The sequence below is a fragment of the Spermophilus citellus genome, assembly GCF_964194105.1.
Source record: "Spermophilus citellus genome assembly, chromosome: 4".
NCBI classification, from domain to species: domain Eukaryota; kingdom Metazoa; phylum Chordata; class Mammalia; order Rodentia; family Sciuridae; genus Spermophilus; species Spermophilus citellus.
The window spans coordinates 134,492,413-134,511,288 of NC_138185.1; the positions used below are offsets into that span (position 1 = coordinate 134,492,413).

At 37.6% G+C, this 18,876-nt stretch overlaps 1 protein-coding gene and 1 long non-coding RNA gene across 7 annotated transcripts in view; one reads left to right on the forward strand and one right to left on the reverse strand.

Moving 5' to 3' along the window:
• The first annotated feature begins 233 nt into the window (after positions 1-233).
• Positions 234-18,876, forward strand: part of SPG11 (SPG11 vesicle trafficking associated, spatacsin) — a 79,218-nt gene continuing 60,575 nt past the window's right edge. For 3 of the 6 annotated variants that reach the window (XM_081288797.1, XM_081288792.1, XM_081288794.1), the window contains exons 1-7: positions 238-832; positions 3,851-4,032; positions 5,284-5,508; positions 6,460-6,661; positions 12,475-12,612; positions 12,789-13,237; positions 14,533-14,678. In XM_081288797.1, the coding sequence (XP_081144923.1) occupies positions 576-832; positions 3,851-4,032; positions 5,284-5,508; positions 6,460-6,661; positions 12,475-12,612; positions 12,789-13,237; positions 14,533-14,678 (1,599 nt within the window). In that variant the 5' untranslated portion in view covers positions 238-575. Of the gene's footprint in view, positions 833-3,850; positions 4,033-5,014; positions 5,152-5,283; positions 5,509-6,459; positions 6,662-12,474; positions 12,613-12,788; positions 13,238-14,532; positions 14,679-18,876 lie in introns of those variants that run through there. The other 3 variants (XM_081288796.1, XM_081288793.1, XM_081288795.1) reach the window with 3 other exon arrangements.
• Positions 18,216-18,876, reverse strand: part of LOC308646151 — a 50,105-nt gene continuing 49,444 nt past the window's right edge. The window contains exon 3 of the long non-coding RNA XR_014021328.1: positions 18,216-18,855. This is a non-coding gene — a long non-coding RNA (uncharacterized lncRNA). The remainder of the gene's footprint in view (positions 18,856-18,876) is intronic.

Genomic DNA, 18,876 nt, shown 5'->3' on the forward strand with positions numbered 1-18,876 from the left:
AAATGTCCTCAACCCTCATTCTTCTAAGGATCTTGTACCATACTTCCTCAGTAAAGCATAAATAATGAAAATGGGAGCTCCACCATCTCCACCGTTTAAACTTACCCGTTTCCCAGTTACAATGGTTATTATTTGACCTCAACATTCAGGTCTACCCTTTCATGATGGATTTGCACTGTAAGACTTGGTTATTGCTACCAAGGAAATGGCACCATCCCAGAGCCTGTAAACAAATAATGGCATAGGAGGAGAAGTCAGGACCGAAGGAACAGGAGGCGACTAGACTAAGTAACTAAGGGTAATACCACAGTGAGAACACCTGCAACAGCCTGCGTTAGGCGGCTAAATCAGGCCTTCGTGCATTTTTGTGGTTAAGCGTAAGAGCGAAAGGCAGCTGTGGTCGTACTGGAGCTCGACACCGCCTGCAAAAAGCAAGGAAAGTCAACTGGCTAGAAACAGCCCAGCGCTTCTGGAGAGAATCACGAGGCAGCACGTGAGCGGCTCGGGACACTGCGCATGCCTGAGACGCAGTCAATTCCTGAACACAGGTGACCGGAAGGAATGGTTTGACGAAGATGGCCGCGAAGCAAGAGGCCGGAAGTGCTGCTTTTGCCGGCGGTAGCTGCCGCGCCGAGTCCATGGAGCCAGTCTTACCTATGCTATTGGTGCCGGTCCGCTCCGAGGCGATCGAGCGGCTGGGATCCCGAGCGCAGATGCACAGAGAGCAGGAGGTTCTAGGGAGCTTGACGGCCGCGGGCAGCCTCCAAGTGCTTTCCTTGGCACCCGGCGGCCCGGGTTGGGGTGGCTGCTGCCTTAAGGGTCCTTTCGGCCAGTAAGTGCGGCGGCAAAGCTGGGCAGGGTGGGAGTCCGAAGCTTTAACTCCGATGGCCGCACCCCGCGGGGTCAGAGCTAGAACCCTCTCTCAGGATGGGGGTGGTGGAAGAGAGGTGATTGTCGGGGGGAAGCGCCTTAGGCGAGCACTGTTCCTCTCGAAACATTTTCCCGGACCCAAGGCGAAAAGCTCACTTTCCTGCATCTCCACACGCGGCTTTCCGGTTGTGGGTGGGCGGAGAGGGTATCCAGCGCCTCTGCTAGTTGTGGAACCCGGAATGGGTCCTGGTTTAGGCGCTGATTACTTTCATTGATTCAACACAAGTTGATTATTTGTCACAATGCCAAGATGCTAGCCAGGGATTATCTCTAATTTGAATCATCCTTTTTTTTTTTTTTTTTTTTTTTTACTGAAGCAGCAGTTTTCTTAACAGATACCCGCCTGCACCACCACCACCAACTCTCCCCCGTCCCCTTAACTTTCAGAGACAGCCTACTTTGTCCATTCACTTACTGATTTATTAAAGAGTTCTATAGCTACTGTTACTTAGAAGCAGTGCATGTAAAGTTGCATAAGGCACCATTCTTACTTGTGAGATAGATGCTCCCGTGACTGGGGAGGCCGACTTGGAAAAAAAAAAAAAAAAAAAAGGATTCTTTCCACTTATTTTTGGTCCAGGATTTACAGTTTACATCATAAAGTTTGAGTGTCCTCTGAGTATTTGACTACATTTTTTAATAATAGAAAATATCTTAGAAATGATCTCTTTTAATGCTCAGTGCAGTGGCACACGCCTATAATCCCAGTGGCTAGGGAGGCTGAGACAAGAGGATGGCAATTCAAGGCCAGCCTCAGCAATTTAGACCCTGTCTAAAAAAGGATTAGGGATGTACCCCAGTGGTAACATCGCTCCTAGACTAAATCCCCAGTTTAAAAAAAGTTTTTTAAAGATTTAGAGTAGCAAAGAGATGTCTCACCTTGAAATCTCAAGATCCTGTAACAACACCTGACAATTAGAGATTAGTTTGTGAAATCAGTAAATGTTTTAACCTGTTCTGTTTGCCTGCCTTATTTTGCCTTTGGTTGCTAGGAAGAATAATCTCTCCATAAGGGAAGTTAATTTATTCAACAGTATCAAATACCTGTGAATGCAGCAGAGTAAAGAAATGGGGTGGAGAAAAAAACAGAACTCTACAGGTGTTATGAGAGCCTATCAGAGGAGATAAGAATAATTTGGGTATTCATATGCTGGCTCATGAATTTAAGAAATGAGGATCAAAAAGGCTGATTTTCAACTTTATTTGAATTGAATTTTAATTCAGTTGAGATACTTTCTAAGGTAAAAACAAGGACAAGTTTGTCGTGAAGTTTACTTCCTACTTTAAATATGTAGTTTTTTTGCATTATTGAAATTATATTTTATTTTCATCAAAAGTTTCCTTTCTCCAAGTGGCAGTATAGTCATTCTATGTGCTAATAATTTTAATGTTACAGAATCATCTGTTTAAAATACAAATTTGATTAACTTTTTTCATTGATATTTTTCATATTTTCAGTGTAAACAAATTGAGCATTAGTGAAAAACCCATCAGTTTGGTTGTAAAGACAAATGGAAACATTGTTAATCTTATTTAGTAAAGACATAATAGCACCACTCCTACTTGATATAAAACTTTTGTAGAAAAAGGAAGCTTTTAAAAAGGAAACTATCAGCTTGGTAGCCTTATCTTTTCTATTGCCTTGTGTTGGGTGCTCCTATCTTTTTGAGAATAGGGTCTTGCTTTGTTGCCCAAATTGGCCTCCAACTCCTAGGCTCAAGAGATCCTCCTGCCTCAGCCTTCTGAGTAGCTAGGACTAGAGGTGCATGCCACTGCACCTAGCTTGGGCCCTTTTATTTTTACTTTTTAAATGTAATTTAATATTTGAAACTATAGCATCATTAGTTTTCTAAACTTGTTAACCAGTGCTGATATTTTCGTGTCACAGTACTTTAAGAATTCTATAACTGTGCAGTCTAGTATGGTAGCCATAAGCCACACGTGGCTGTTAAAAATTCATTTTCTCAGTTGCACTACCCCACATTTCAAGGGAACTGTAGCCATTTCTGGTTATTGGTTACTATCTTAGGCAGCAGTTTGTATTCTGTTTTCACACAAAATTGTATTGAACAATTGTTATATGCCATTTTGGAGTCTTTAAAGTCTGTGGATACAAAGAATCACTTTTGTTTTTAACATCTTCTTTTTTTAATTTTTTTTTTTAAAGAGAGTGAGAGAGAGAATTTTTAATATTTATTTTTTAGTTCTCGGCGGACACAACATCTTTGTTGGTATGTGGTGCTGAGGATTGAACCTGGGCCGCACGCATGCCAGGCGAGCGCGCTACCACTTGAGCCACATCCCCAGCCCCTGTTTTTAACATCTTTAAAAAACATTTACCTGCTGGATGTGGTGGCATACACCTGTAATCCCAGTGAGTTGGGAGACAGACAATAGGATCATAAGTTTAAGGGAAGCCTCAACAATTTAGCAGACCATGTCTCAAAAAGGACTGGGTGTGGCTCAATGGTAAAGTGCTCCTGGATTCAATCCTCAGTATCAATAAAAGATAAAAACCCAAAAAAATATTTAGCCCAGCAAAAGTCTATTAAGCACCACCTCATAAATAATATACATATTTAATTATTGATACTTATTCTTGATCATAACAGTTTCTTTAAACATCAGGATTTAAGATGAAAGAATAAAATGAGGCAGCATTTCTTGCTCCATGGCCATTTTTTATCACCCAATTCCATATTCTTATGTTAGTATGAAGGAGTAGAGGGGGAAGAAGTCAAAGAGGGAGCGAGGGTGGCAAATCCTGGAACAATTTATATTCTCTAAGTTTGAATCTAGAATTGATGCTACCAAGTGAAGTAACTATCCCTACTATTTTGGATAAATATGATTGGATATAGACTATTTTGGATAAATATGATTGGATAAAGAATATGATAAATCTGATCTTTTTCCTTAGTTTTGTATGGGAGGACTCTCATAATGGCACTTCAACGGACAAACCCAAACTGCTTGCTTTTTGTGAAAATTATGAACTGTTAATTTATGAATTTAACTTGAAAGATGGAAGATGTGATGCAACCATATTGTACAACTGCAGTGGGAAGACACTGCAAAAGCTTATTGAAGAGCAAGGTGTCAGTAAGTACATATATGTGGTCTTCCAGCATGTTTAAATTTGTGACATTACCTTGTATTCTTAGATATTTCATGAAAATGTCTCAGGTGAAATCAGGGAGGGAGGTCTACATTGTCTACTATAGTAGCTACTAACTACTTGGGGTATTGAGCACTGAAATGAGGTTAAAACAAAGATATACTTTAAATGTCATTTATGTACTAGATTTTTAAGATTTAGTACTTTTTTAATATTTATTTTTTAGTTGTAGTTGGACTCAACACCTTTAATTAATTAATTAATTTATTTTAAATATTTATTTATTTTTTAGTTGTAGTTGGGCACAATATCTTTATTTTATTTATGTATTTTTATGTGGTGCTGAGGATCGAACCCAGGGCTGCACACATGCAAGGTGAGTGCTCTACCGCTGAGCCACATCCCCAGCCCTGAAGATTTAGTACTTAACACAAAAAATTGTTAACATTTTACTTTTATACACACACACACACACACACACACACACACTAGGAATTGTACCCAGGGGCACTTAACCACTGAGCCACATCCCCAGCCCTTTCTAATTTTTATTTTGAGATAGGTTGTTGCTTAGTCACTGGGACTGGCTTTGAATTTATATTCCTCCTTTCTGAGCTTCCCAAGCTGCTGGGATTACAGGTGTGTGCCATGTGCCCAGCTAATATTTTACTTTTTAAGTACATGTTGAAATGATAATTTTGGCTATAATGGACTAAATAATGCATACTAAGATGAATTTCACTTCTTTTCAATGTGGCGGTGTCTCATTTATTGTGATTCACACATTTTTATTGGATGGTGCTAATCTAGACTGCTTATAGAGCTATTGACTATGTTTTGTCCAAATGGTTACAGGAGCAGAAATTAAAGCATGCAGGTTTCTATTTTTAAAGCAGTAACAAACTCCCTGTCCTTGATTGTAAGTTTTCATATTTTTTCCTTAAAAAAGATTTCTGATCTGTGGGGTCCAGTGGGCAAATTGGCTTTTTAAAATCTCCCTCCTGTTGTGCTGCCAGACTGTGGCCATAAACAGAAGAAACCAGGGACATTGTAGGGCATCTCTATTTGTTCCTTTACCCACCTCCCAGTGACCACTTGCTTAGGTGAGTATGAATAATAACTACCTTGAGTTTGAAGTAAGTTTAGTTTTTTTTTGTTTTACCTGTTTTTGTTTATAAGATCAAGATTACCAATTGTGAGCAATGAATTTGAAATAACATCCTTTTATTTCATAGGTATTTCCTTACTGTCTTTGAGGATTCTCTCATTTAACAATAATACATCATTATTGTTCATCAACAAATGTATCATCCTCCATATCATGTTTCCTGAAAGAGATTCTGAAATCAGAGTACTCAGCTGCTTCACATTATCCTTGCCTACACAGACAGTGGACACGATTATTGACATGCAGCTCTGCAGAGGAGTTCTTTTTGTTTTGAGTAGTTTAGGCTGGATCTGTATCCTTGGCAATAAATATGTTAATTCATATATAGAGAAGGAGAATGTCTAGAAAGACAAGCCTTTTAAGCTTGTAGTTTTGGGGACTGAGTATATGGAGAATGGTTGGTTTTTTAGTAAAACTTTTCAGAGAAAAAGATTCTCATAAACTTAAAATACTCAAACCATATCACTTCAATAGAATATATTCTATTGAAATATTTGCTAAGGTATAGATGTATTTTTAGTCATAATTATCCATACTTGTGTTCTTTTAAAATTGTATATACTCTGCATTAGCTGTTTATTCAAAATATACTTCTTGAGTACCTAGTACATGCTTGTTCCAGGAAGGATTTAGATGACTTTTTATGACATGCAAAGATGTCATAAAATATTAGATTTAAATTAATTTTTGCCATTGGATTATAGAACCTGTGCTACCTAACATAGGCACTGGGTATATGTGGCTATTGAGATTCAAAATTGGTGGAGTAACTTGGGATCTGAATTCTTTGTCCACACATGCTTGCTGGGATTGAACCCAGGGCTTCATGCATGCTGGGCAAGCACTTTACTAAGAAAAAGAATGCAAAACATTTCAATTTTTAATATTGGTTACATGTTGAAATGATATTTTGAATCAATTGGCTTAAGTAAAATGTTAAAATTAGCTTCATCTGATCTCTTATATAGCACTATTGTTGAACTCTAGTGGAAAATATTAGCAGTGTCTCAGGGTCTGGCACAGAGTGGTTATTTAGTGAATACTATTGAATGAATCCTGTATCAGATTGTATGTTGTGCCACCAACTTCATATTTCCTTCGATACTACCATAGGATCTGCCTTGGTTTTCAGTCTTCTGTTGTCTACAAGATTGCAGCAATGGAATCTGTAGCACTGTACCATCCAGTGTTTTAAATGGTTAGGTATACTTATAAACCGATGTTTTCTTTAACTCTAACTCAGATATTTTTGATACTGTGAATGGCAGAAATGTAGCTCATGTGGAATTAGCACTTTACCAAGAAAATGTATACAATAAGCAGCAACAGGAACCAGCCAAGATTTCTTCTTTCACTTCACTGAAAGTATCTCAGGATCTAGATGTTGTAGTGATTGTCAGCTCTTCCAACTCTGCAATTGCTGTTGACTTAAATTTATATTTCAGGTATGTAGATATTGCAATTTTTACTTTGAGGTAAATTATCAGAACCAATAAAAGGTTAAAAATGTATTTATTAGGTGAGCACGGTGGCATGGATCTAAAATCCCAGCAGTACAGAAGGCTGAGGTGGGAGAATTGCAAATTCAAGGCCAGCCCATGCAATTTAGCTAGACCCTAACTCAGAATAATAATTCAAAAGGACTGGAGATATAGCTCAGAGGTAGAGCACCCCTGGGTTCAATCCCCAGTATCAACAACAACAACAAAATAAACTCATTAGCTTTTTAAAAAAGTTTTCTTTTTCTATGCAGTCAGATAAGTTCTAGCTATAACACAGAAAAGTTGTTAGTGTATAGTTTAAGGTATACAGATAACTACTGGCTTCCTTTTTATATTTGATTTTTGCATTCACATCAGTTTTGATTTTGACAGATGGTTTGATTGTGTATAGGTTGTCATAAATTTTAAAAAAGCAATCAAGATTGCACAATTTTAAAAGCACCTGCTTATTATATATTATCTACTCACTTCTTGCCCCACATTAAAGCAGAAGAGAAATGGAATATCTTAATGTGTTAGAGTTGCATTTGTGGTTTTGGGGTCCTGATTACCTTGGGGTTCTTGTTCCTCTTATAGGACTTCGACAAGATGTAATCCTCTTGTTTTTTCTAGCTGAGGATTTCCAAAATGTTTATCTTGGAGGATCTAAACTTGTGACTGTCTAAATGTATTAATAATAACTGAGTGCTTGTTTGTGCTGTTTTTTTGTTTTGTTTTGGGTACCAGGGATTGAATTTAGAGGCACTCAATCACTGAGCCACATCCCCAATCCTATTTTGAATTTTTTTTAGAGACAGGGTCTCACTGAGTTGCTTAGCACCTTGCTTTTGCTGAGGCTGGCTTTGAACTTGTGATCCTCCTCCTTCAGCCTCCCAAGCTGCTGGAATTAACAGGCATGCGCCACAAACCCAGTTTGTGCTGTTTTTTTGATATAGGTATTCTAGTTGCTTCTAATTTTGATGTTTAAGGGTATGTGTGTGTCCACACAACAGACTATTTATTGTAACTTTTTTATCTAAAAATAGGCCAGTCAACATTTATCATTTCCAATATTTAGGGTCATTTAAAACCATTAGAACCTTGGTTCTACCTTAATATGAATGAGATAAACAAATCCTTGAATGGTAAGGCCTTTTTTTTTTTTTTTTTTTTTTTTTTTGGTACTGGGGATTGAACCACTGAGCCACATTCCCAGCCCTTTTTTTGTATTTTATTTAGAGACAGGGTCTCACTGAATTGCTGAGTGCCTCACTAAGTTGCTGAGGCTGGCTTTGAACTCTCTTTTTTTTTTTTTTTTTTTAAGAGAGAGTGTGTTTGTTTTTAATATTTATTTTTTAGTTTTCGGCAGACACAACATCTTTGTTTGTATGTGGTGCTGAGGATCGAACCCTGGCCACACGCATGCCAGGCGAGCGCGCTACCTCTTGAGCCACATCCCCAGCCCCTGGCTTTGAACTCTTGATCCTCCTGCCTCAGCCTCACGAGTTGCTGGGATTATGGGTATGCACCACTTTGCACCTGACGAATGGTGATGCTTTTTTTTTTTTTTGGTAGATGTTGGACAGAATGTCTTTATTTTATTTATTTTTTTAATGTGGTGCTGAGGATTGAACCCAGTGCCTTATACGTGTTAATCAAGTGCTCTGCTGCTGAGCCCCAGCCCCTGGTAATGCTTTTTGATGAGTTTTATTGCTATTTGTTTGGATTACAAGAAAGGATAAATTCATCTTCACTTATCTACCAGATGTCTTTAACAAGTGTGAATTTTTTTTTGCAGTATTTGTTACTGAGCTACATCCTCAACCCCTCAGACCCTCGCTTGTTTTAAATAGCTTTTTATTTATTACAATCCTTGAGCAGGGATGATTAGTTTATTCTCAGATTGTTTTCTTTTATTTATCAGAAGGCTATTTTTGCTGATTAACCACACTTTCCTTATATTTGTAGAATTATCATCTGATCATACATTTGGAAAATAATTTGTTAAAAAAGGAGGAAAGCTTACTCAGTTACTCTAGTCATTATGTATAGGGTTCTCCTTTGGATGCACTGGCAACACACCAGGATTACTATTCTGTTTCCTGCACCAAATTTAAGGATCTATCCTATCCAACTAAATGACTGATCTGTATTTATTACTTACATGAATACCCTTTAGTATTTATTTATTTTTGGAAAGGGTCTCATTCTGTTATCCAGGCTTGCCTTAAACTCTTAAGCTTAGGTGATCCTGCTTCTTCAGCCTCCTGTCCCACCACACCTAGCTATTAGTGTAATTTTCCTGGAGTTGACTCCTTATTTTCTGAGTGTGCTCTGAAGTCTAAAGTTGTTTTTGTTATTTTTTTTTCCTCCTGATAAAAATTCCTCTTTCCTTGATAAAGAACATTAGGCCTCTTTCTCATTTGATCAAGCCCTGTTCATCTTTTGAGAGCCAATTAAAATCCACCTTTCTTTTTTTTTTTTTTTTTTTTTTTAAAGAGAGAGTGAGAGGAGAGAGAGAGAGAGAGAGAGAGAGAGAGAGAGGAGAGAGAGAATTTTTAATATTTATTTATTTATTTTTTTTAGTTCTTGGCGGACACAACATCTTTGTTGGTATGTGGTGCTGAGGATCGAACCCGGGCCGCACGCATGCCAGGCGAGCGCGCTACCGCTTGAGCCACATCCCCAGCCCCCAAAATCCACCTTTCTTGAAGCCTTTTACTTATTAAAACTCCCTCCTTTTACTTATTAAAATTTCTTTCCTTTCTGAACTTTTGTAGCACTTCTACTTTGAACTAGAGTATAGCATTTAATTATATAATCCTATGTTTCCCTCCATAGAGTTCATGTAAGCTCCTTGAGAAACCAAACTCATGTTTGTTCCTTGAGATTTTCTTTTTTTTTAAAGATGGGGTAAGCCAGTCTCTTGTGTGTGTGTGTAGATGGACACAATACCTTTGTTTATGTGGTGCTGAGGGTTGAACCTAGTCCCTCACATGTGCTAAGCAAGTACTCTACCACTGAGTTACAATCCTAGCTCAGCACAAGCTGGTCTTGAGCTTGTGGGGGTCAAGCAATCCTCCTGCCTCAGCCTCCTCAGTAGCTGGGGTTTGTTCTTTCAGTTCATTGTCTTTCTCTTCTAATCCACCTTAGCTGTCTGTTCTCATATGCATAATCCTGAGTTTTATTAATATTTGAAATTACTTTTCCCCTAGATCACTTCTCTACATAACTGCACTCTGACCACAACTTCCCAAATTTTCTGGCTTACTTTCTCAAGTATTCCCACCTTACCAGTCATCTGACTTCACTGGAATTTCTAGTTCATTGACCTTATAGTCTTTATCCCTCTTCTGTCTTCACTTCCCTTCCTTTCCAGTGTAGATTTTGTGATTTCTCATTTTAGTCATTTCCTGCTTGCTCTCTAAACTCTTGCTCCTGCCCTATGATAACACTTGATCTGAAAAATGTCTGAGTTAAACTTTTTATTCTGCCTTTTTAGTGTCTATACTCAAGCAATTTGAACTTGTGAGAAATCAACAAAGGAAAATTGGTGCTTAAGTTTGCATTCATTATCGTCATTCATTATAGTTGATTTCACAGTATTGCCTAGAAGTTTTACAATTTTTTCCCATGAACTCATTTTTACAACATTGTTTTTAAACCTCTATTTTTTCAAACCCAGTTATCTCTTTACATCAACCTTTTTTTTTTTTTTGGCTGACCTTGTCTTCTTTATTTTTTTCAATATTTAATTTTTAGTTGTAGTTGGACACAACATCTTTATTTTATTTACTTATTTTTATATGGTGCTGAAGATCAAACCCTGCATGTGCTAGGCAGGTGCTCTACTGCTGAGCCACAATCCCAGCCCTGACCTTGTCTCCTTTATAAAGGAATTAAAATGCATTTCCTGGGACTTCCTCAGTTTCTTAGTAGTTTCCTTTTTCCTATGAAGGCCCAGCCCTTCCCTTCTTCTTGGGGATCTTTTCCATTTTTTCTTTTCTGTCTCCAGTCTCTTCAGTACTGGATCCACATCAAGTTAATCACCAGTTTTATTTATTTTTTTTTTTAAGAGAGAGGAGGGGGGAGAGAGAGAGAGAGAATTTTTTTTTTAATATTTATTTTTTAGTTCTCGGCGGACACAACATCTTTGTTGGTATGTGGTGCTGAGGATCGAACCCGGGCCGCACGCATGCCAGGCGAGCGCGCTACCGCTTGAGCCACGTCCCCAGCCCTAATCACCAGTTTTAGCTATTTTATTCCTGAATGTTTCTTGAATCTGTCCACTTCTTAACTCCTAATCCATGTTACTACATTGTTTTATCTGAACTACCTTAACAACCACTTAGTGTCATGTCTGCTCTTACTCTTCAAATCTGTCCTTTGTACAGTAGACAAAGTGACATTGTTAAAATGAATTTATCAGAGTTATAGCCAGGTATTAATGTCTGAGGGCAGGAGATCTATCTTTTCTTGTTAGGGAACTACTTTTTCATATATTCTTTGTTTTCATTTTTATCCTGTCTTTTCTGACTTTTCATCATCTCCTTAACAAATATTGTACCAATTTATTACCTTTAAGTCATTGAAAGGGTTAATATTTACTTAACCAAGTGCTCTTGAGGATTATATGCTTTCCCTTCTTTTGCTAGCTGTCTTCTGCATCTGATCATTTCTCATTTCTGCTTGAAAATCTTTAGCTACTTCTCTCCACCCCAATATAAAAGTTAAAAATTCTTAAATAGCTCACATGGCCCTGAGCCATCTGTCCTTCTCCACCTTCTCATTTACTGTCCTTTAGCCACCACTAGGTTCTTTTTTGTTTCTTCAGTGTGATAGCCCTCTTTCCACACACACTCTTCCGCCTATATTTAAACATAATACTTTGCCTTCTAATTTGTATGCATTTGCCTGGTCTCAGCCTAACTCTTACTTTGTGTTGGCAGTATAGTGAGTAATTAAAACTCTGGGCTTTATGGTTAAACTAACCTGGTTCAAAGTTTCTCAGAAGCTTAATTTATATATCTATAAAGTTAGACTATTTATTTTTATAAGGTTGTTAAAAGACATAAGAGCTTACATAAAGTGTTGAGTAAAACATCTACAATATAGTAGTCAAGAAATGCTCTTACCGCTTTATTTTTTTTTTTATTTTTGATTTTTGGTACTGGGAATTGAAGCCAGGTTGCTTAACCTCTGAGCCACATTCTCAGCCCCCCACCTTTTTTTTTTTTTTTTTTTTTTTTTTTTTTTTTTTTTTTGAGAACAGGGTCTTGCTAAGTTGCTTAGGGCCTCACTAAGTTGCTGAGGCTGGCCTTGAACTTGCCATCCTCCTAGGCCTCTTGAGCTTCTGGGATTTCAGGCATATACCACTACACCCAGCTGGAAATCAAATTCTTTTTTTGTGGGGAGTACTGGGGATTGAACTCAGGGGCACTTGACCACTGAGTCACATCCCCAGTCCTATATTGTATTTTTTTTAGAGACAGGGTCTCACTGAGTTGCTTAGCACCTCGCTTTTGCTGAGACTGGCTTTTAACTCAAGATCCTCCCGCCTCAGCCTCCCAAGATGCTGGGATTACAAGCATGCTCCAAGAGTCAAATTGATGAAGTTAACTCACTGTTTTGTAAGGCAGGGAGATAAGGAGTTTCCTTCTAGGAAATTTATTGTTCATTCTGTGACCTCCCCTCCCAATTTTTGCAAGAGCAATTATAACAGAAATTTGGGTTTGGTCATTACTTTTTACTCTGGCTATCATTATTTTTAAATATAGGCAATACCCAGGACACCTACTATGCGAAAGAACACTAGAAGACCTTCCTATTCAAGGACCTAAGGGGATAGATGAAGATGATCCTGTTAACTCTGTCCATAACATGAAACTGACCAAGTTTTCCTTCCAGGTTGATAGGTACAGAAACTTCCTTTTATGATTTTTGTTCATTTCCATTTTTTTCATCTTGCTGACTAACTTTTCACTAAAGGTTTTTACTTGGTAGATACTTATTTTTTTAAAGAGCATCTTTGTTCTGGTTTAGTCTTAGTGCCTTTCACTGTAACTGGTATAAATGCTACCCTATCTTCTAGGTCTTGGAATGCCCAGCTGTCGTCATTGAAGGAAACAATAAAGAGCTCCAAACCAGAGGTTTCCTGTTGTACTTCATGGTTCCAGGATATTTTACATTTGGAATCCCCTGAATCTGGTAACCATAGTACTGATGTGCCAAGCTGTGCTTTCCTTCCACGGGCAATAATGCATGGCCAGTTTAATTTTCCACAGAAAGCTCATATGAAGACCAGTGATAGAGGAAAAGCTTGGAAGTTAATGCACCTCAGTGAACAAGAGGAACCAGTGGAGCTCACATGTATGTCTGTGACAGGATTCTCTGCACTGTTTACATGGGTAGTGGGAATGACAGGCTGCACCATTGTCCTCTGGGATTTGGAGACACAGGGCATGCAGTGTTTTTCCCTTGGCCAGAAGTGTATTCCTATAGACAATAGTGGAGACCAGCAACTGTGCCTTCTTTTAACAGGTAAGAAGGTCTTAGACTGAAATACATTGTCAAGAGGTGTGCTTTCTTGATGTATTTTACTTCTGTTGCCCTTGTGTCTAGGTGTGACTGCTCTCACCTTGTAGTGGTAACCATTCACAGAGGAAATTTGGTATTGCTCTTGGTAACATTGGTCTTATGTATTTTATTTTTAATTAACATCATTTCTGTTTAGCTAAATTCTAAGATACTAGGAGAAAGATATCTATTATAAACATGAAATATTAGAGGATTTTACACAACATCTAGATTTCTAGTTATTACTGATCTAGCAGTGGTAGACCTGCATTCGTGCATACTAACTGAAGAGTTGGAGTCAAGTTTCAGTTTTCTTAGAAGGGACTTTTTTTTTTTTTTTTTTTTTTTTTGTACTGGGCCACTGAACCACATCCCCAGCCTTTTTTAATTTTTTAGATAGTGTTTCTCTATGTTTCTTAGGGCCTTGCTAAGTTGCTGAAGCTGGCTTTGCACTTGTGATGCTCCTGCCTCGGCCTTTCCAGCTGCTATATCTGGCTTCAGGATTTTTTATTTTAAATCCATTGTTCTCCTTGTATTTGTTTTCTTTTAAGATGGGGTCTTGCTATGTTGCCTGGGCTAATCTTGAACTCTTGGTCTCCAGTGATCCTTCAGCTTTAGCCTTCCAAGTGCTAGGACTACAGGCACAAGTCAGCATGCCTGTCCATTTCCAAATATTGATTGTGCAACATAGTAGTGAGTAGGGACTAGAAATTCGAAGTCTAGTGCTATTTCATAGGATGTACTTTTTTGTATGTGGTGCTGGGTATTAAACTTAGGGTTGCATACCTCAGAGGGAAGCCCTTTGCCACTGGGCTACGTCTCAGTGCCGTGGGTTCTTATCAGAATTTGCTTTGTGGGAAATGTTTTAAAAATAAAACTCTTTTAAAAAAAAATTGGAAAAACCATGAGGTATTAAGATCATAATAGAGGGGCTGGGGATGTGGCTCAAGCGGTAGCGCGCTCGCCTGGCATGCGTGCGGCCCGGGTTCAATCCTCAGCACCACATACAAACAAAGATGTTGTGTCCCCCGAGAACTAAAAAATAAATATTAAAAAAATTATCTCTCTCTCTCTCCCCTCTCTCACTCTCTCTTTAAAAAAAAAAAAAGATCATAATAGAAATGAAGTGGAAGCAATAGATAGCATCTAATAAATATTTGTAATTACAGTAATTTATAATATTTGTTATTACTAAAACATAAGTAGGACTCACATAAGATGTCTTAGTAATTTATTAAAACTTTTATTTTTTCCTGTAGAAAATGGACTTTCTCTGATTTTGTTTGGGTTAACTCAAGAGGAATTTTTAAACAGACTAATGATCCATGGAAGTGCCAGCACTGTGGACTCTCTTTGTCATCTCAATGGTTGGGGAAGGTGCTCAATTCCCATACATGCACTGGAGGTAACAGAATTAAATGTCTTCTGTAGAACTTTATTTGCTGTTACATACCCTTTTTTATGTTGTTGTTGTTACTGAGGAGTGAACCCATGGTCACTTAATCATTGAGCCACATTCCCACTCCTTTATTTTTATTTTTGTTTTGAGACAGGGAATCATTAAGTCCTTAGGGCCTCACTGATTTGCTGAGGCTGATCTTGCACTTGCAATCCTCCTGCCTCAGCCTTCCAAATCACTGGGATTATAGGTGTGTGCCACCATGCTGCGCACTGTCATGTACTCTTATTTGACTGAGGATCTCCGAGAGTTCATTGAACTTAGAAGCCAATAGAACTATAGTCTTTACCTATTTATTTGCTCAGGTCTCTTTCATTGCCCTAATTTATTTAGCACTTTACCCCCTTTGGATTTAAGTGAGATTACAATACATATTGTTTCAGACAGATAGTGTTATAGGAAATGGAGGCCACAGTAAGCTAGTAAGACTAAATGAACTGGATGGTGGTAGTACATGCCTATTATCTCAGAGACTCAGGAGGTTGAGCAGGAAGATTGCAAGTCAGAGTCCAGCCTCAGCAACTCAGCAAGGCCCTGTCTCAAAGTATAAAAAGGGCTTTGGATGTAGCTCAGTGGTAAAGCACCCCTGGATTCAATCTCCAGTAGCGAAAACGAAGAAAGATTAAATGAAGTGGAAGCAAGCTATGGTCAAGCTTGAACAGGAATGATCTTTATTCCTACCTTATACTTTCTACCCTTCCTATCCAGCTTTAGGGGCTACATCCTGAATTTATACAACATTTTACAGTTTACCTACTCTTATATACATTATTTAATTTTGTTCTATAACAGTTAGATGAGATGGATGGATTAGGTAGTTTTTATTCTGTTTTATGGATAGAAAAATGCTTTAGAAAATAGTTTATCAATTTTGTTTACCATTTTGAAAATCCACCTTTTCATTTCTGTTATCTTTTATATTGTTTCTATTTCATTTACTACTTTTTTTTTTTTTTTTTTTTTGGCAACGAGGATTGAACTCAGGGGCACTTAACTACTGAGCCACATCCTTAGTCCTTTTTTATATTTTATTTACAGACAGGGTCTCACTGAGTTGCTTACTGCTTCGGTAAGTTGCTGAGGCTGGCTTTGAATTTGTGATCCTCCTGGCTCATGAGCCGCAGGGATTACAGACATCTGCCCAGCTTCATTTACTTATGGTGTTTATTATTTCTTCTGCTTATTTGGGGTTTGGTTTGTTTTTATTTTTCTGATTCCTTGAGGCAAAAGGATAGTTTGAGATTTTTCTGTGCCCCCGCCCCCCTCCGCCCTTTTTTTGAGACAAGTCTCATTGTGTTGTCCAGGCTGGTCTTGATCTCACAACCCTTCAGCCTCATCCTGTGAAGTATCTGTGATTACTGGCATGCACTACTATGCCTGATTACAATTTCTTAATCTTCCTTGATCCATCAGTTGTTCAAGAGTACATTGTTTAATTTCCATGTGTTTTGTATAGTTTTTGAAGTGTTTTTATTATTGATTTTTACTTTATTGCACTGTGGATGGAAAAGATACTTGATCCAATTACAGTTTTTTGGGCATTGAGATTTGTTTTGTATCCTACCATATGATGTCTTCATGTGCTGTTGAGAAGAATGTATATCCTGCAGCTGTTGAATGGAATGTCCTGTAGAAATCTGATAGGTTCATTTGGTCCTAGGGTTCAGTTTAATTCTATTTTGTGTGTGTGTGGTGTGTGTGTGTGTGTGTGTGTGTGTGTGTGTGTGTGGACTTTTCTGTCTGGATGATCTGTTGCTAAAAGCATGAAAGTCCCCTGTTGTTTTATTATAAAGAAAATGGCTAATAAGAAAGAAGAAAACATCAGGAGGTATAAAACTCACTGGTAAGATTAATTTTATAGACAAATTCAGAATATTCTCATATTGTAAACATGATGTGTAAATCATATCTTTTCATATGAAAACTAAAAAAAATGACTACATTAATATGTAGTATCTCCTTTTAAGTCTATTTATATTTGCTTTATGGACAGTGGTGCATGCTTATAATCCCAGTTACTTTGGAGATTGAGGCCATAGGCTCCCAAGTTTGAAGCCAGCCTGGGCAACTTAATGAGACCCTTTCTCAAAATGAAAAATGAACTAGGAATGTAGTTCAGTGGTATAGCACTTGCCTAGCATGCATGAGGACTTGGGTTTTTTGCTTTATGAATTTCAGTGGTCCAATATTCAATGTATATGTATTTACAAAGGTTATTTCCTTCTGCGGAATTGATCATTTTATCTTTATAATCATCTTTTTTTTCTTTTTAATGCCTTTAATTTTTTTTTTAATTTTTAATATTTTTTAGTTCTCGGCGGACACAACATCTTTGTTGGTATGTGGTGCTGAGGATCGAACCCGGGCCGCACGCATGCCAGGCGAGCGCGCTACCGCTTGAGCCACATCCCCAGCCCAAATGCCTTTAATATAAAGTCTATTTTATCTGATAAAAGTATGGCTTCTCCTTTCTTTTGGATTCCATTTACATAGAATATTTTTCCAGACCTTCATTTTTAGTCTGTACACGTTCCTGCATGTTATTTCCACCCACTATTGGGTATTGAACCTAGTGGCATTCATTCTCAGTTATTTTTGTTTTTTTATTTTGAGGATGGCCTTGAGCTTATGATACTTCTGCCTCAGCCTCTGAGTTACAGAGATTATAGGCATGTGCCACCACACTTGGCTGAATTTTGTTGTAAGCAGCATGTAGTTAGGTCTTCTTTTTTATCCATTCACTCACTGTTTTAATCGGTGGATTTAATTCATTTACATTTAAGGTAATTATTAATAGGTAAAGTCTTACCACTGGCATTTTAAAAATTATTTTTGTTTTTTCCCCCCCTTTTCAGTACTGGGGATTGAACCTAGAGATGCACTACCACTCTGAACTACATCCCTAGTCCTTTTTATTTTTATTTTTTTGAGACAGGGTCTCACTAAATTGCCATGATTATTCTTGAACTTCTGATTCTTCTGCCTTAGCCTTCCTAGTATAGCTGGATTATAGGAATACAACATGGTGTTGTATTCCTATAATCCAGCTTCTAGTGTTTTTTTTTTATTTTTAGTTTCTTTATCTCTTATGGTCTTTCTTGGTGGTTTAGTGATTTTTATCTTGTAGTGTTTTTGTATAGTATATTTTTATTCCTTATTATTTTGGGCATACTATAGGTTTTTGCTTTGTTGCTACCTTTAGGCTTACAAAAAACTTGATTATAACACACTTATTTTGAAATGATAGTAACTCAACATTGATTATAAATATAGGAAGAGGAAAAATACTAATTTAAAAAAAATCTGCACTTAAACTGCATTCCTCCCACATTTTGAATTTTTTAATGTTTATTTTTTAGTTTTAGGTGGACACAATATCTTTATTTTTATGTGGTGCTGAGGATCGAACCCAGTGCCCCACGCATGCCAGGCAAGTGCGCTACCACTTGAACCACGTCCAGAGTCCACATTTTGAATTTTTTTTTTAACCATACAATTTATTTTTATTTTTTTAGTCATACATGACAGCAGAATGTATTTTGACATATAATACATACATGGAATGTACATACATCAATCATATTGTCTATTCTGCTGCCCTTCCTATCCCCCCTACTCCTCCCCTCCTCTCCTATCCTTTCTCTCTATCCAATCTAATGTGACACACTTTTTTTTCTTTTTCTCATCACAACATCATATATGTATTCTGTATAACAATGAGGTTCTCCTTCCATTTTCCGTGCAACTCCCCTTCTCCCTCTTTTTCCCTCCCACCTCTCTTCCCTATTTAGTGATAATCGTCTTCTCCACATTTTGAATTTTTGATGTCCCATCTTCTACCTTTTTATATTGCCTGTCTCTTAACATATATATGTAGTCATTATTTTTTTGTATGTTCCAATACCAAAGATATAAGTGGTTTACAAAACTGTTTACAGAATTAAAGCATTCTGTATTTGTATTGTCACCCTTCCCAGTGAGTTTTAGACCTTCGAATGTTTTCTTCTTACTTGTTAGCATTTCTTTTTTTTAGTTTGAAGAACTCCTTTTAGAATTCTTATAGGACACATCTGGTGGTGATGAAGTTTCTCAGCTTTTGTGGGATTGTCTGTCTCCATCATTTCTAAAAGCTAGCTTTGTTTGG